Below are 17,240 nucleotides of genomic sequence, written 5' to 3'. Positions count from 1 at the left end.
CACAACTCTTCCTGCTAAGAGTGTTCGATTATTTTAAAATGAGAGAACCCTTTTATTCTCATTGAATATATAATGTTACGGTAGAAATTTCACGTGAAGGTGATATATTGTCAAAATCGGGATTTTACTTCAAGTCGAAAGGGATTAGTAAAATCGCAATCAAAATCAAGGATTCTATCAAAACAAAAATAATTTTAAATATAATGTTCCAAGTCCACAAAATACATCTACATGAATGACTCAAAGCTAAAAATCAAATAATTAGTAGTCATAATAATACTAAACAACCTAAACAAAATACTTAAAAGCAAATCGTAGATGCCTGACAAAATACTTGATCATAAGTGAGTAAGTGGCTATTAAGTTTCAAGGCAAAAACTAGATGCCTAACAATCGAATCATGAGTACAAATCAGATCATTTCTCCCATCAATCTCATCATTTCTCCCATTACAGAATTGGGTCATGAGTACAAATCGGATCATTTGACGAACGGGTCAAAAATTGACCCGTATCTAAAAATGAATAAAATCCTTTAAAATCCTGCGATTTTGAACGAATTTCACGATTTTATGCGATTTTGATAGGATTTTGTCTGTGTCATAAGTAAAGTTGCAAAATAATAAACTTTGAGACTTAGTCGCGATTTTTGACAACAACACTGCAATATAAACGACACCGCAATATAAGTTCTTATTTGGCAGCGTTTTTTTTTTTTTGAGAGATATTTGGCAGCGTTATAATTTAGTTAATATGTTCAAAGTTATTATATTGCTAAAACAAATTATAAGTTATAATAAGTAACTTTTTACATTGGAGTTTAATTCAATCGTAGTTTAATATTAACTCATCAAGAGGTTTATGCCTTACTTGATCTGTTTGATTGTTCTGTTATTAAGAGGTTTATGCCTTACTTGATCGGTATATATTATAACCATCACATTATGTTAGAACTCATGGACTCAAAGCCATCCATAAAAGGGCAGAGGTAGAAGAGCTCTCACATACTATTAATACATAATCTATCGTGTTTTTAATATTTTATTTCATTTTTTATACGTCATAATTTTGTATCTATAAGTTGGGTGTCTCTATTAATATTTCTACAAGCGATAGTGAAAGGTCTCAACAACTAATTAACTTGATATCTAATTTTTTTTTTGGTTACAACTTGATATCTAATTGAAAAACAAGGAAAAATTACTAGAAATTAATAAAAAAAAATTGATAAACAAACCTTGTATATGTATATTTATTTTTTCAATTCTACCAAAAAAATAAATTCTATTTTTAAAATTCATCCTCTTTTTGTTAAAGGCTATTTGTGAATATTTTCAAGCATAACTTTTTTCTGTAATTTTCTTTCTGTTTTTTTCTTTTACTTTTCTTTCATCCGTTTTTCTTTGCAAAATCAAACCTACCACATATCATAAAAATTTAAATTAATGCATGTTTGAATTTTTTTCCTTCCTATAAACTAAATTTTAATTGAAATTTTGTAATATTTCATGTTTGATAATCGAGTTTCCTTAAAAAAGAAAAAGTATGAAAATTGAGCACCCAATTTTGACAAGTTCTATATTTTTTTCCACCATCATAGTGTAGAAATATAAAAACACAAAAAAAAAAAAAAGCCTCCATAGACTTTTATTTGACCACAAAAAAACATAAAAAGTCTTGCAAAGTTTATGTTAGTCAAAAACGTCGGAAGTGTCGTACTACGTGCTGTCTTTTTGTTTTTTTTTGGGAAATTTTTTGGACTCTATGGTGTTGATAATTGGATTCTATTTGTGTTACTTTGAACTTTGATAATATTTATAACTTTGTCTCAATCGTCCACCTAATTAATTGTTTTCTCTTAGCTCTTTGCTTGTTTTAGGAGTTACCGTGGTTAGTAGACATGTAGTTTGATATTGTGGTAGATTTGAAGATTATTACATATTCTCTCAAAAAAAAAAAAAAGATTATTACATATGTATTTCAACTCAATTCGTCAAGATGTAGGAGAGTTTGACCACGTTATTAGAGCATGTCAGAGTCCTTTTTTCTCACATTTTACAAACTCTAGGGTGGAAAGTTTAATTGACGACATGCAAATGTGGTTGCTCAAATCATATTGTCGACTAATCCCACCACAATTTTTTTTTTTTTTACAAGTAGTCCCACAATTTATTATGATGTTTGTAATTATATTAACACTATTATTATAAATGAAACATTGTAAGCATCTTTTCTTGTCAAAAACAAAACAAAATTTAAAATAAAATACAACAAGATGTGGTTAGACCTCATTCCACTAGTATATATATTGGATACGAGTCTATAAACACAAACCCAAAATAAAATCCCAACTCTAAAGCCGGTAAGAAGGGTGGAACGATGTCTTATTTGCACGTACTAGTTTTGTTTCTTGCAGTTGTCTCTCTCGCAGATATTGAAAAGTATCAAATACATGCCCAAATCCATGATCAACCAAAACCGGTTATCCATGGACGACGACGACCTCCTATAACCGGCATCCCAACAATACAGCGTCGAGGTTCAACTCAACCACCTCCTAAGATGTTGTAATTATTAACAACGCTCAGCAGCAAAGAAACGTATTATTATATTTTGATGGTTATTCTTTCTTATCACGTAATATTAAAATGTAAAATGTTATTATTATTTTTTATTTTTTTTGCCAAATGTAAGATGTTATTCTATTTATTCAATTTTTACAGAATACATTCTTTATTTTAAAACCTATGTTTTGGATGAGATCAGAAAACAAATAACCAAAAATGAAGATAAAAATGGAAGCAGCATGAGTATAGGAGCAAGCATCTTCAACCTTTTTACCTTCTCCATCAAGAGCAGTGATATAGGGTTTTGGAGTAGGAGGACTTGTAACCAACTTCAAACACTCCAAGTGAGTTCTTAGATAGATTTCTACCCTATGGGCGTGTGTTTATGATAGCTTATGTTTGATTCAAGCTTAGGAGATATATAAATTCATATGTTTACTTTTAAGTTGCAATCAAGAGATTAAGTTGTTAAATGTGTTCTTATGTTATGCCTTGCATTATATCTTGTCCATTATGTTCACTGGCGGTCTAGGAATGATAACAGGTTCAAGCAAATGGATTGAGATGAAGATTTCGAAAAATCTGCAGAACACCTGCGCTATTAGCTTGAGCCACGCTAATGGCGAAAATCTGCAGAAATCCTTCAAGAACCACGCTATTAGCCTAAACCACGCTAATAGCGAAATTTTGCAACAACTTCCAGAGGCATACGCTAATAGCGTGAGTCTGGCATGGCTGGGATTTTTCCTGCGCTATTAGCGTAGCTTACAGGAAGTGTTTACCTTGCTGCAGTTTTAAAACAACAACTTATTCTTTTCTTTTGCCATTTTGATTTGTGTTGAAAGTAGTATCATCAATCCATTTGATTTTCTTCTCAAATTTCTTTAACAAATCAAGAGACCTCTCTTATGCTTGAACATGTATCAAGAAACCCTAGACTTCCATGTTTGAAAGATAATGGAAAGGTAAGTGTTATGAACAACTTAAAGTGTTTATCAAGAAACCCTATAGAGGGTATTAACATATAGAACGGGTAGAATTTATACAATATGGGAAACATGGAAACTTGACCTAGTGGTCGAGAGAATAGATAGTAATCTTGTAAGAGTATAGTAACGATTAATGTGAATAATATTTACATAAGACAAGATGCGATGTATATTACTATGCTTATAGACTCGTATGAATATGTATGCATAAGAACATGATTAATATAAGATGTAGGTGCTCGTATCTTTTGTACACCTTCCAAGGTTGGGTACAAAAGGTTCTCCAAGGGGAATGGGGTAAGCCGTAAGGGACCCGCACGTTCACTAAGGGAGTCCGGTACGCCCTTGCTAGGCATTCTTACCGGTAGTAAAGGATGAACTTCCGGGGTTACTCCACTCGGGACTAGTCCTTAAAATGAATTCAGATATTTTACTTGTTCAACGCTAATCTCTAACTTAATGCTTGAACATATGTATTATGATTATGTACAGGAAGCAATGTTTGTTATGTACAAGTTTAAAAGCAAGATTAAGAAGTTATGCCATCAACGATCGTAGGTTTCCCTAATCGTTCGGTTTAGATTAACATCGTGATCATGACTTGTTTAGACCTTGATGCATATAGCGAATCTTGGTATAGCGGCTTAGTTATCTTCCCCTAGCCGCCATGACACGTGTAGGATATTAAACCTATAACCAGTTAGGAAGAACTATGACGGCTCTAGTATGAACCACCGTCTAGTTAAGAAAACCACACACGTATAATCAACCGGCAGGTTGTACTTTAGACACGTGATAACCGTAGATTTTCCCCAAGGTTATCACTAGCCTAAGGCTAGATAGAACTCACTGAGGCATTATGTCTCACCCAACTCCTTATTTGTTCAGGTTCTCAGGTTACGCAAGGAAAAGGTAAGGAAAAAGCTTTGGATTGACCGAGTTTGCAAGGATTCAACATGAAGTTGAATTAGAGATGCATATGTTATATTAATTAAGAAACGTTGCTAGACTTTGTAATTAGACTTTTGAAGCAAAAACTTTGGTGTGTAATGATGTAATATATGACTTGGAAGCTTTGTGTTTGGCGTTCGACTTGAAGTCGAATCTGTATTGTATAATTAATGTATCCAGTATCACTATTTAACGCTCTTTTGATTATTCTAGACAAATTTCAAATTGGGTGTTACATTTATTATCTCGACTCACTTAATTATCATAAATAATAATGTGAAATACACTACCAAAATAAAAATAAAAATGTGAAATCAAAAAGATAAGAAAAATTCGATAAAGAAAAATAAAAAATACAAGACAATAAAGATAGATTGAGGGTTCGTTTGGTTCGAGAATTTTGAATGTAAGGAGAGAAAATATTTTTATTTTGACGTGTTTGATTCAAATTTTAGAAGGGAATGTGAGGGAAGAGGAGAGGAGCAAAATCCTTAAGATCTACTTTTCGCTTCACCCTAAATCGGAGTTTTTCGGAGGGGAGAGAAGAGGAGGGGGAGCAAAATTCATTCAAGATCTACTTTTCGCTTCCCCACAAATTGGAGTTTTTCGGAGGGGACGAGAAAGGATCTCTATAATATTTAATTTCATTGCCAAAATTATCCTTAGGTTAATTTAAAATATCAATATTATCCTTGTAACAACTTTTATTATTATTAAGTTAGGGTTAAATAAGTTTTTAGTCCCTATAAATATTCACAGTTTTGTTTTTAGTCCTTACAAAATAAAATCCCACTTTTTAGTCTCTGTGACATTTTCCTTAAGCATTTTAGGGACCAAAAATGTTGATGGAAATTTTTGACTGGGACTGAAATGTTGATGGAAAAATTTTATAGGGACTAAAAATGTTGATGAAAAATTTTATATGGACTAAAAAGTGCGATTTTATTTTGCAGGGACTAAAAACAAAATTCTGAATATTTATAAAGATTATTTACTTAATTAACCCATTAAGTTATATTATCCTTGTAACCACTTTTTTATTATTAGAGATTAATTAGAATAGAGTGACCGTGTAAAACAACTTTGCACTATCATCCATTTTTTATCAAAATAGTGAATGCATTAAATGGTATGAGTACAACTCAGGCCATAAGGCTCATACAGAATGTCCTAAAGAGTCACTATACAGAAAAAGATTGGGATCTGGAGGAAAAAGAGTTGAGGTTGTTTTGCAGTGAGGAATGAAATTAAAATGGAGTAGTGGAAGTGGAAGGAATGGAGAAGATCTTTGTATAGAAAAAACCGGTGCTTGAACCGGGTTTGGGATTGGGAGTTCAAACCGGTATGGTTTAACTGTAGTGTGTGGTGTGTCAGTGTGCCTTCAAATCTCTTGCATTAATTTTTTTTAGAAATAAAAAATATCCCAATTAATTGCCCATAAAAACAACAATTCCCTAATATCACACTTAATTAATTACTTAATATTTTTTCTTACAACAATTAATTAGCTTTTTTAAGAAGGCTAACTAGTCTATCAAAATTAACATAGGGGAAGAATCGATGAATTGTGGCACATTTCAATATCTCAATCCAACAAAAATTAATTAATGATTGAAAATCGTTGATTGTTTTAACATAGGGGAAGAATCGATGAATTGTGGCACATTTCAATATCTCAATCCAACAAAAATTAATTAATGATTGAAAATCGTTGATTGTTTTGTTTCATTTATAATATATTCTAAATTCTAATTGTAAGAGTAACTATACATCATTAGAAAGAAAAAAATTACTATTCATCATTACCATCAAGAAAAGAGTAATTATAAAAAAGAAAAAAACATACATTATTTTAAGAAATTTAATGTTTTAACTACTTTTTTCTATTTTGTACTCTCTTTTTTAAATTGTCATATTTACACAACCAATAAAACAATTAAATTTTACTACATTTTAAAAATAGTTTCATTTTTTATATAATCTTTAACTGTTCATTATCTCAATCACTTATTTATCATAAACAAAAGTATGAAATCAAAAAGATAAAAAAATTTGATTAAAAAAAAGGCTACAAAATATAGATAGATTGAAGGTAGATTATGTGTTGTTTGGATTCATAAGAAGTGGTAACAACCTAGGTTCACTCTCCTATTATCTCTTTCTTTTTTGGGTAAGCATGTGTTAATGGTACTCCCTCCGTTTCAAAATGAGTGTCGCTTTAGCCCATTGCACACAGATTAAGAAATGAAATGAAATAATCATTAGACATAACACTTTTACTAAACTGCCCTTACCTTACTTTATAAGAAAAAGACAAACTTAAAGTTGCATTGAAAATTGTGAGAGAAAAGTTGAAGAGGGTAAAGTTGGAAAAAAAATTAAAGTTGTATTGGAAATGTAAAGTGACATTCATTTTGAAACAAATTTTTTTCGCTAAAGCGACACCCATTTTGAAACGGAGGGAGTAAAATTTAAGGTTCAAGTAAAAACTTCACAATGATGTCATATTACAAAATTGGAAGTAGTGTTGGGAATAAGCTAAATTGGCCTACATAAGCTTGCAGTCTGACCTGTTTAGACTTGGTCTAATCAGTTTATTAAAAAGATTTGACTTAGGCTTTTGAAAATGCTTATTTAAGTAAAAAGGTCATACTTAAACTATCAATAAAACCTACGATATGAAGACCAAAATTGAAATTAAGGCTAAAATTATACCATAATTAAGGTGTTTAGGAAAACACAACTCAACAAATACGAAAGGTTTATCTCAGTTGATAAAAACAATATATAATATATAAAGTTCGGTGTTCAAACCTAAGCCACATTAAAAAAAAATGCCACAATTAACTGTCTAACATTCTCCTTAAAATAAAAAAGGGTCTTGCTAACAAATGCCCTAAGGGCATTGTTTAAGGAACCCACAAAAAAAAACTATGTCTTGAAAATACAAGTTCAACACATGTTAAAGTTATAACCGTACAATTTCCAATACAAAAGTTGCTACTTTTAGATGCTTAAACAATGCCCTTAGGGCATTTGTTAGCATTTTCCAATAAAAAATAGTAATAAAAACAGTAGTAATATTTTAGGGATTTGAAAACTCGCGTGTGCAGGGTAAGAACTTGTTACTAACCGCTGAAACCCTCGCGTCAGTTTCATCACTCATTCTCATTCTCATTCGCAATCTTTCGGCGCAAACTCCAATTCTCTGTGAAATGAACTTCAACTCAACCTACCTGGTTACATTACTCTAACTTTTTTTTCACTTTGGTTTTTTTTATTGTTTCTATGTTTGTTGTTGTTGTTATACCCTTTGTTTCTTGCTTCTCCCTTTGTTTTCTGTGTTAGTTAGATTCAAACTATTGCATTTGTTTCATTCAACAAAAATTACTTGCCAAACTAGGTTGATTTTAGAAAATAATTGCATTAGGGTCTCTTCTAGATTTAATTAATTGAGCTTGGTCATAGAAAATTGAATGTTTTATTGAAAGTTTGATGTTTTGATTTTTGTTAGATATAAAGAAAGTTTTAGAGGTTTATTATATCCATGGAAGAAGTAGAAAAGAGGTATACATCCACAGTTGTTGGTGAAACCGTAGACGAGTCTGTGAAATGTGGTGGTCAGATAGTTGATGATTTGAGTGGAGAAGATGGGATTGAGAATGCCGCCGCAGTTAAGTTGGATAGAGTGGTTTCGGAAAGGGAAGCGAGGTATCAATCAATAGTTGGCACTGACTCTTGCACTATGGAGGATGCAGCTGGGTCCGCAGGTCACCCGGGGACATCACTGTTTGCTGACATTTTGAAATCGATTGATTCAATACTATACACGAATTGGAATGACGGTAAAGTTGACCGCAACTCCAGTATTGTTGATATTGAGGAAATGTCAAATTTTGGGAATGATAAATTTGATGCCAACTCTAATATTGTTGTTGATATCATGGAAACGATAGATTCGATATTGAATATGCCAATTGTGAATGATAAAGTTGATGGCAGAGCAAGTATTGTACATGAAGTTGTCTGTGGAACTGAAGTTGAAAAGTGTAATGCAATGGAGCAAGTAATAGCTGACAAGGATGCGAGTGGTGTTTCTGCTTTGAATGCTGAACAATCTGATGTACGCGAGGGGATGCTGCAAATAGATGTCGAAGATCAACAAGGAACAGAAAGAAGTAAAACAATGAACCAAACTGCCGAGGTTAAAGGTAAGATATCTGCTGATCTCATTGGTGTTTTTTTTTCTTTCTTTCAGCTTAACTTGTGGTTGCAATTGAAATTGTTGTAAATGAGAATGTCGTTTAGTTTATAGATAGTGATGCTTGCAGTTCTGTTTGTGCAGGATTGCTGGTATCTATTGACCACGAGGAAAATTTTGATGCTAATGCAATTGCAGAAGAAGGCACTCAAATCACTGACCAAGGGAGCCACATGCTGTTGCGTGATGGAAAGGAAAAACTCAACGAGGAGTCAAATATGAGGCAAAAGGTTGAAGAGCAAGAATGCGTTGACAAGGACAATTCATTTTTTGTTGACGAGGAACAAGATTTGTTGGAAGTTATTGAGTATGCAACTCCTGTTGTTAATACAGTCGATCAAGCTGGTCCTAGAAATTTAAATAATCAAAGCAGCGCGCATCAAAAGCGTAAATATAATTTCAAGGATACTATGCATCCAGCAAAGAAGGAAAAAGGGATGTCAGACCCAATGAATGGTTCTCTGGATTCTCCAGACGGTGATTGTTGGACTCCAGTTCATCTGGTTGCACCTGAACATTCCAAGAAAAGGAGCGCCTTCGATCACTTTGATGATGACTTCAAAATTCAAACTGGGAAAAAAACAATTTATGTTGCAGAAGTTTCAAATACCACAAATTCATCGTTTACAACTGATGACTGTATTCGTAGGGCTGATAGTCAACTCTCTCAGAAGACAGATGTAGACATTGGTGTTTTTCCTGAGAATAGATTGGATGTTTCTCCTAAAACTGTTGAGCATGATGAGAACACAACAGAATATTCGTCTCTAGTTGATATGCTATCTTCACTTCAGTGTGTGGCACAAAAACCCCATGGAGAACATACTTTTCTCAATGGCATAGGCAGCTTCTTCTCTGATTTCAAGAATTCTGTAATTGTGAGTGCCGATTGGAAAGAGATTTCACGTACGGATGAACTTGGCACCATGAGGAAGAAGAAACTACCCATAGCTGGAACTGGATTTGTTACATTTGAAGATATGAGTGACTTGCATTGTACAGACTGGGTCATTGACAATGGCAATCAAGAGAAACCAGTGCAACAACCATTGCCGAAAAACCAGAAAAAGGACGAACAACTTGTCGCTGCTAAGCCACCAAAGCCAGCCCAAGTTAATTGTGGGCCCTATTCCTGGGTAAAAAATTCTAAAAGCAATCATGCTGAGACTCCTAACAAACCTCCTGGTTATATAGATGAGAATGCTCCTGCTGAGCTTGTTATGAACTTTACCGAGTTCAAATCTGTTCCCTCAGAAACAAACCTTAACAAAATGTTTAGGCGTTTTGGAGAACTAAAGGAATCTGAAACAGAAGTTGACAGAGTAAGCAGCCGTGCAAGAGTGGTCTTTAAGAAGCGTGCAGATGCAGAGGTAGCGCTTGGTAGTGCTAAGAGGTTCAAAATATTTGGCTCAGTACTCGTAAATTACCAGCTTAATTACACTCCAAGCGTGTTCAAAGCTTTGAGAAACAAAACATGATTAAAGATCCAATTATCATGGGAAGGCTGCTTTAAAATGACCTTGTTTGTAAAGCAAGTAATGGTGTATCCAACTTTAGATGGGTAAGCTTTAAAATGACCTTTTTTGCAAATTACTTTGGTAAGGTTTAGATTTCATATTCTGTTCTGTACTTGATCAAATGAGAAAATTGGTTCTCAGCAAAATTAGTATTTATACTCAACTAGGACTGTGCTGAGTTAGGAAAGTTAGTTACATGGTCAGAGGCTACACTAATTTCTACTAACATAGTTGGTATTAGTCTTTTTATTTTATTTTATTTTTTATTATAGAAATCTTAGACATGATGGTCCATGAAATATTCATATCTTTTTTATTTTTATTTATTTTTTAAATAAAGGAATACTCTAATAAACAGTAATCTCTGTTATCCGTATATTGTGAAAATCATCTGAGACGTGAAATTGGATGCTGCTAAACCAGAGTAATTATCTAGCAGCTACATCAGATAAAAAATGTATCACAGTATAAATTACCAGAAACAAATAAACATAATGCCATAGAATTTATGAAATAAACATAATGCCATAGAATTTATGCCATAGAGTAAATTATGAAATACTAATGCATAAATGTTTAATGAACATATTAGTTATATATTATATTATTGTGAAAAAATAGATTAGTTACGTATTACATATCACCTCAAGACATGGTGGAGGCTCACTGTTGAGAATCGTATACAGAGTAATTTATACATGTACTATACTTTTGTAATCAAGTTAAATGATACAGTTTTAACTTCAATTACCCGAGACGATTTCATTGCCTACCCTGAACAGTTTTAGAACTTAAAGGATACAGTTTTATTGAGTTATAGAAACAAGCAACATTTTAGAGCATATTTGATTGAAGAACATAAAAAAAAAATGTTTTTCATGTGTTCCCTGCCTGCAAAACCCTATGAATATGATGCAGAGGCATGGACATTTATTGTAATGGGAATGAGGCAAAAAAATGCAGAATAATGTTATCTTGTGAAGTGGGAGTGGCCAATAGTGAAAGCAGAAACACATCGCATCGCTTGCTGGTGCAAATGAGCTGATCATTTCAGATAGCATGATCATAAGCATAAGATAGTGATTTGGGATTAGTATCCTTGTTATAAGTTAACTATTAGGAAACAACCCTAGTAATCTAACAAACAGAAAATGAATGAGAAGTATATTGCTAAGAATTTTTCACAGGGTGCCCAGCTTTCCTCTCTTGAAGTGATCAACTTGCCAAAAATGTAGCATGATTTAAGACAATTAACCACGTTGCAAAGTACATGCTTTTTCCAAATAATTCTATATGGTTAACAGTAATTTTAGTTTGAAAGATCATACCATAATTAAGTTCCTAAAGTTATGCCCCAAAAACAAAACCAAAAGACCAAAGTTTGTGATGTAATCATAAAAATTATTCTTAAATATTTGATTGATCCATTTAAAAATCCCACCTTTTCAGTTTTCATCGTTGTATTTTTCTTTTTATTGCTTAGATGGGCCAAACAAATATTTAGATGGAAACTGTTAGATACTCATAGTTTTAATCTAAATTTATATTGTAAAATCTGAATAAATTTATTTTGTTCCATCTAAATATCCATCTGAATGTTTTCCATCTAACGATTTATTTTGTACTCTTATTTTTAATCTGCATGTTGCACTCACAGTAGCAGAACAATTTATTTTGTTCCAAACAAATGATGCATTTGACAATATTTGAAGCTTATTCCAGCCTCACTAAAATACAACATTCATATTAAAACTTCATCTTAAATCGCAAACTTGAAGAATCATATTTTAACATTTACATTATCTATTATAATCAATTTCAATCCTACTATGGGAATCATCTTAATGTTAATCATGGTGTGTCCAACTACTTAGCTCCACAATGGATAATACAACATCTATAGCTATCTCCAAAGTCATGGACTACGTACCTTCACCTTAATGTAAAACGTACATACATTCAATTCTCAATCCTTTTTACGCCTAGCTTAATAATTTGAAGCCACTCTTATCCAATTTTACCCATACACTTCAAATTATATATATATATATACCTTCCAAAATCAATAGCATTCATAAGTTCCTCAACTAGGTCCCACTTTCTCTCATATGCTACCAGATTCACTATCATAAAGGATCAATACGTTCAATCTTTTTATCATATTGTCAAATTGTAATTAGTCATCATTTTTGCCGATCATTAAGGATTGAGAAAAGCACAATAATAAAACTGCAAAAATAGTTGTAAAATAGGTAAAGTATCTTTTGAATAGAAGTAGGGAAATATTGAACTATGGCTATAAATCTTCAAAACATAATCAATTTTCGACAAAAACTAATATATGATCTCATGTATATAGGCTCTAAAAAAATTCATTCTAGAGTTAATGGCTTCCAATGGCAAAGTTGTTTTAAAAATCTAATGAAGACAAATTGAAAGCAAAATGAAGACAATATAAACCCCTGTCCTCCAATTACCTTTATATTCATTTGGAAAATGTTGCTATTCCCCCACCAAGAAATAAGAAACTAATAGCAAAGCTCACTCACCTATAGGCATAGCAGCATGTTTATACAACAAAGATAAAAAATGTTCAATCACATGAAATGTGTATACCAAGACACTTGATAAGAAGAACTTATAAAATAGAACTTAATTGTTAACATAGACGTATGATTGAGACAAAAACGAAATGTGACAACGTATGGCAAAGTAATCAAATGAAGATGTAAAAGAAACAATTATTAATTAGTGAGTCGTTTCCATTGTTTTGGAAGAAAATTAAAAGAAACACATCAAGCAGGCCATAAATTTCTTTAACAAAATGAGTAGCTCCAATATGCTTTCTTCATACAATCCCACCATGCACCATCAGTAGCGCTTGTTTTTCAAGTTAGGCATGTAGATCTATAATTTGAAAAGGACTTTAACAAACAGTAGAGTGAAACCACAAAACAAAATAATAAGAACACAGGAAAAAATGAATGCATAATACTCAAAAGTGCAGTTATTTCCCCCTTTGTGGAAAAATAATGAAAATTCAACCATGATGCCATGAATGCAATGATCAGTATTTAAAAATCAAATTTTATAGAAATATATCATTATAAGGTATAGAAATAAAACAATTATAAATTCTTGAATCAGTATTCATGTATTTTTTTTAACAGCAGTATGGATGTATTTATTAATTAGCAAAATACACAACCAATCAAGTTCTAAACTAGATCATTGGTTCATCCGGTTTACTCTACATACTAATTGTAAGAACATTATGAAAAAACTGAAATTAATACAAGTTTTAATAAATAAAATAGTTTTGCTTATCTTACCCCGCTTCTACCTATAGAACAATACAACAATAAACAAGTCTTATATCCCACCAAGTGAGATCAACTATATGTATCAAACGACATCATATGTATCATATTTCTATCCAACTCATTAATCTTTAAATATTTCTTGATAGTTTCTCTTATAGTTTTTTTTAAATCTTCATCTACCTCTAGTAATTTGCCTACTCTCCAATCTCCATAGAGTCTACCCACCTTATTTATTACAAAATCTACGAACGTTCTCTCTACATGCCCAAATCATCTAAGCTAAGTTTTTACCATCCTTTCAGGTGTTACTCCAACTCTCTCCAATGTTTTCAATTTTAATTCTGTCATGTATAATTTTATCACACATCCAATACAATATCATCTCATCTCTGTTACCCTTATTTTATCGACCTTATAGAACAATATATTAAAAAAAAATCTAACCAAATCTATTAAAAATAGCCAATAGACAATAGTTCACAGATACAATCAAACCAAAGCTATCATAAATAACACATCAACCATTAAAAAACAGAGATGAACTACCGAAAAATTCGAAAAAAGTAAGTCGTAAGAGGAACTTACTTTCAACCGGTTGAAACTAGACTTTCGACATAATGCTCGATAAAAAACCAATATCTGCAATTGGAAAGTCCAGTTTTATCTACTCTATTATCTCTCCTATTGTAGAGAAATACTTGTTGTTCATAGCTGTCTAATATCAATATATCACCATTTGCAAAATCATGCAATGGCAGCAAATAGCGATATCCAAGGGAAACATGGTCGTGAAGTGGATTCTGAAATCTAAACTTAAGCAATTTAGTCCACGACTCTTCAACTCTAAATTCCTTCATCTGCCATATAATAAAATTATATTCCTTTGAATAATAAGAAAAACAAAGACATTCCATCAACACACAAATAATTGGAGCAAAATATGGAACTTCGTCAAAATCTTGAGGGGGCAGCATCTGCGTGTATGTCTCCGTCCCCAAATCTAGTGAGATAATCACAAATTGCTCAACACTAACATTCTTCCAATGATAAGAATCAGGAATAACATTGTTGCGAATGGCAAACCAATTAAAACTATTATTCAAATAGGCACCATATGTCATAGGGGTAATAAATATAAAGATGAGGATGGGTAGGAAAACATTGAATTTTCATCCAAACATTATCACCCAAAGTGAAAACTCTCACGTCGTTGGGGCGAAAGGCAACCACCTTATATTTTCCGCTTAAATTATCATAACCAAATGAGAATTGGAAATAGAGATATGGAGCCTCATCAGAAAAGGAGGCTATTTTATTGAAAAGGACCTCTTTGCAGGGTTCCAGAAAATGAGAGAGAACTCTCTCGATACTCAAGATTGAGATTGAGAGAACCACCGAGAAAACAGATTAATCCATTACAGGAACCAATGAGCCGGTGATATAATCCCCTATTCATTAATTGGTAGTTGGCAGCGGTGATAGGGTTCTTGAATAAACTGCTCATGGGGAAGAGATTGAGTAGGGTATATTGGACATTGGTATTGACTAAACACGGGTGACGAGAGCAGTGCGAGGTGTGAATTTCGTGAAGATTTATTGAGGTGCAATTTGACGAAGGAGGGATCAGAAATAAGGGAATTCCACGACTTGCTCACACACTTGAACCTCATAAGTGATTTCACGTTAAGCAAGGATAGGACTTCGGTGATGAGTTCTTCTGGTAGGGTTATCGGAGAAGGCGCATTGGGTTCACGCCTGGACCGCCTATTGATCTGACGCTGCGACTTAGATAGGCAGATACCCATTGGAGTTGTGAGATGAAGGGAGTGCCGCCCTGGAAGCAGTTAAGCTCAGCGGCAAACCAATTGAAAACACAGTTTAATCGTACACCCTAAAATAAATATAGAATATTGTTAATGCAGACAAAATAGAGAACATAAATTTAAACAAAAAAAAAAAAAAGGTTTACCGTCTTCTTCTCTATTTACCATTTTTAACGAAATTTATGTTCTCTATTTTTATTTTTTGGATACAATATTCTCTATATATTTTTTTGACTAATTTATAAGTGGAAAGTGTCCATTTATATCTTCCTGTCAAATTTTCCTAGAAAAAAAAAAAATCTTCCTGTCAAATTTAATATTTTAACCAAACTTTAGTGAGGTCTTTCATCCAAACCATATTTTTTTACATCCACAAGACTCTGATCCGAGATATTAATTAAGGGAATCAAGTCTAGTTCAACTCGGACCAGTGTCATATCATATAGCGATGGCGGATATTGTCCACTGACAATGTAAGTTTAATTAGATCATAGCTAAAGAAAAACCTTAATTTTTATTTATTTTTTGGTTAAGTATCCCAGTGGTTAGAAGTTCACTTTTAAGATAAATAAGTGGGGTGTCTCGAGTTCGTGCCCCGACCCCTGCATATATAATGCAATGTCACTTACCAGGTGAGTTAAGTTTACGGGAAAAAAACCCTTAAATTTAATAACATAAATAAAAAAAAGTTACAATGTATTCCCTTTGAAATGAATTGCCAGTTGAAGTATTCAAATGATATACACTAAAGAGTTAAAAAATTTATGCATTGTAAGTGTAAAATGTTTTACCTCGTCGGCACGTAACAACCTTTATTGTACATTACTTTAGAGGTGGTTATAATAAAAGTCGAATATATTAAATGATCTAATGATTGTAATTAATTCACAATGCAAAATATTTTCACATATACAATATCTATGAATTAAGTTCTATTGAAGCAGAAAAGAACGACTTTTACTTGGTCAAGAGCGCTTACATGCTATGCGTGGAAGAACTGATAAACACATCACATTTGCGATGTCCAGGCTATTGGTTGGGTATATGGAAGCCAAAGGTACCAGCAAAAATCAAGAACTTAATATGGCGTATGTGTCGTGGTTTTTCGCCAACTAGAGTTTGGTTACAAGACAGGTGTACAATGTCCCATAGACTGTGTTACCTGTAATGATAACGCGAAAGACCTATAACACAATTTTCCGGACAAAGCCAAAACTCCAAACTTAATTACAAAATCTAAAATTAGGCCACCCTAGTTTGTTTTTGACGTAACTTTCTCTAATGAACACAGGAACTTCTTGCCAAACATTGATAGAGGTTAAACATAATGCTTGATTTGCAAGGATGTCTGCTACTTGATTCCCTTTCCTATAAATATGAGTTAAAATGCAATTCATGCTTCTAACCATGACCATTACATTATGCCATCTGTTTCTTAAATCCCAACAAATCTTATTTGATTTCTTTGAAGCAAGTGCCACTAAAAACTAAATCTGTTTCACTCCAAATGTTGCACCATTTCACCTGCTTTGCTATATCAATTGCTCTCATAAATCCAAAAAGTTTTGCCTGATATGAAGTTTTGATTCCAAGAGGTTCTGCAAAACAAGAAAGAGCATCTGCCTCATGATTCTTGAATATCCCTCCACAACCTGAAACTCCTAGAATTCCTCTTGATGCTCCATCAATATTGGATTTAATCCAAGATTAACTTGTAGGATGCCATATAGTTTCTTTGATATGAGGAGCCTTTGGATGGTGAATATTTACTTTAAAATTTTTGAGGATGGTAAAATCTCTGATTGAGTTT

General features: G+C 32.7%; 1 protein-coding gene and 1 pseudogene across 2 annotated transcripts; one reads left to right on the top strand and one right to left on the bottom strand.

Moving 5' to 3' along the window:
- Positions 1–7,601: 7,601 nt before the first annotated feature.
- On the top strand, positions 7,602–10,645 carry LOC146946530 (uncharacterized). 2 transcript variants are annotated; one of them, XM_085744558.1, is made up of 3 exons: positions 7,602–7,745; positions 8,021–8,717; positions 8,852–10,645. In XM_085744558.1, the coding sequence occupies exons 2-3, from the start codon at positions 8,054–8,056 to the stop codon at positions 10,243–10,245; spliced, it is 2,058 nt and encodes a 685-aa protein (XP_085600684.1). In that variant the 5' UTR covers positions 7,602–7,745; positions 8,021–8,053; the 3' UTR covers positions 10,246–10,645. The 2 variants fall into 2 exon arrangements, with proteins under 2 accessions (XP_085600684.1, XP_085600683.1); XM_085744557.1 differs by having other exon boundaries at positions 7,602–8,717.
- A 3,515-nt stretch (positions 10,646–14,160) lies between these two features.
- On the bottom strand, positions 14,161–15,412 carry LOC146946529 (F-box/kelch-repeat protein At3g23880-like; annotated as a pseudogene).
- Positions 15,413–17,240: the final 1,828 nt, after the last annotated feature.

Source organism: Medicago sativa, chromosome 2 (genome assembly GCF_051527215.1).
Source record: "Medicago sativa cultivar Bolivia chromosome 2, Bolivia_mono, whole genome shotgun sequence".
Classification (NCBI taxonomy): Eukaryota; Viridiplantae; Streptophyta; class Magnoliopsida; order Fabales; family Fabaceae; genus Medicago; species Medicago sativa.
Note: the sequence above shows the minus strand (reverse complement) of the source record. Positions and strands in the feature narration are given on the sequence as shown.

What these genes read in the sequence shown, in the direction of transcription:
- LOC146946530 (XM_085744558.1), top strand. Translation starts at nt 8,054, where the DNA reads ATGGAAGAAGTAGAAAAGAGGTATACATCCACAGTTGTTGGTGAAACC. An exon ending in CCAAACTGCCGAGGTTAAAG is followed by an intron (nt 8,718 to 8,851) that starts GTAAGATATCTG and finishes CTGTTTGTGCAG; the next exon opens with GATTGCTGGTATCTATTGAC.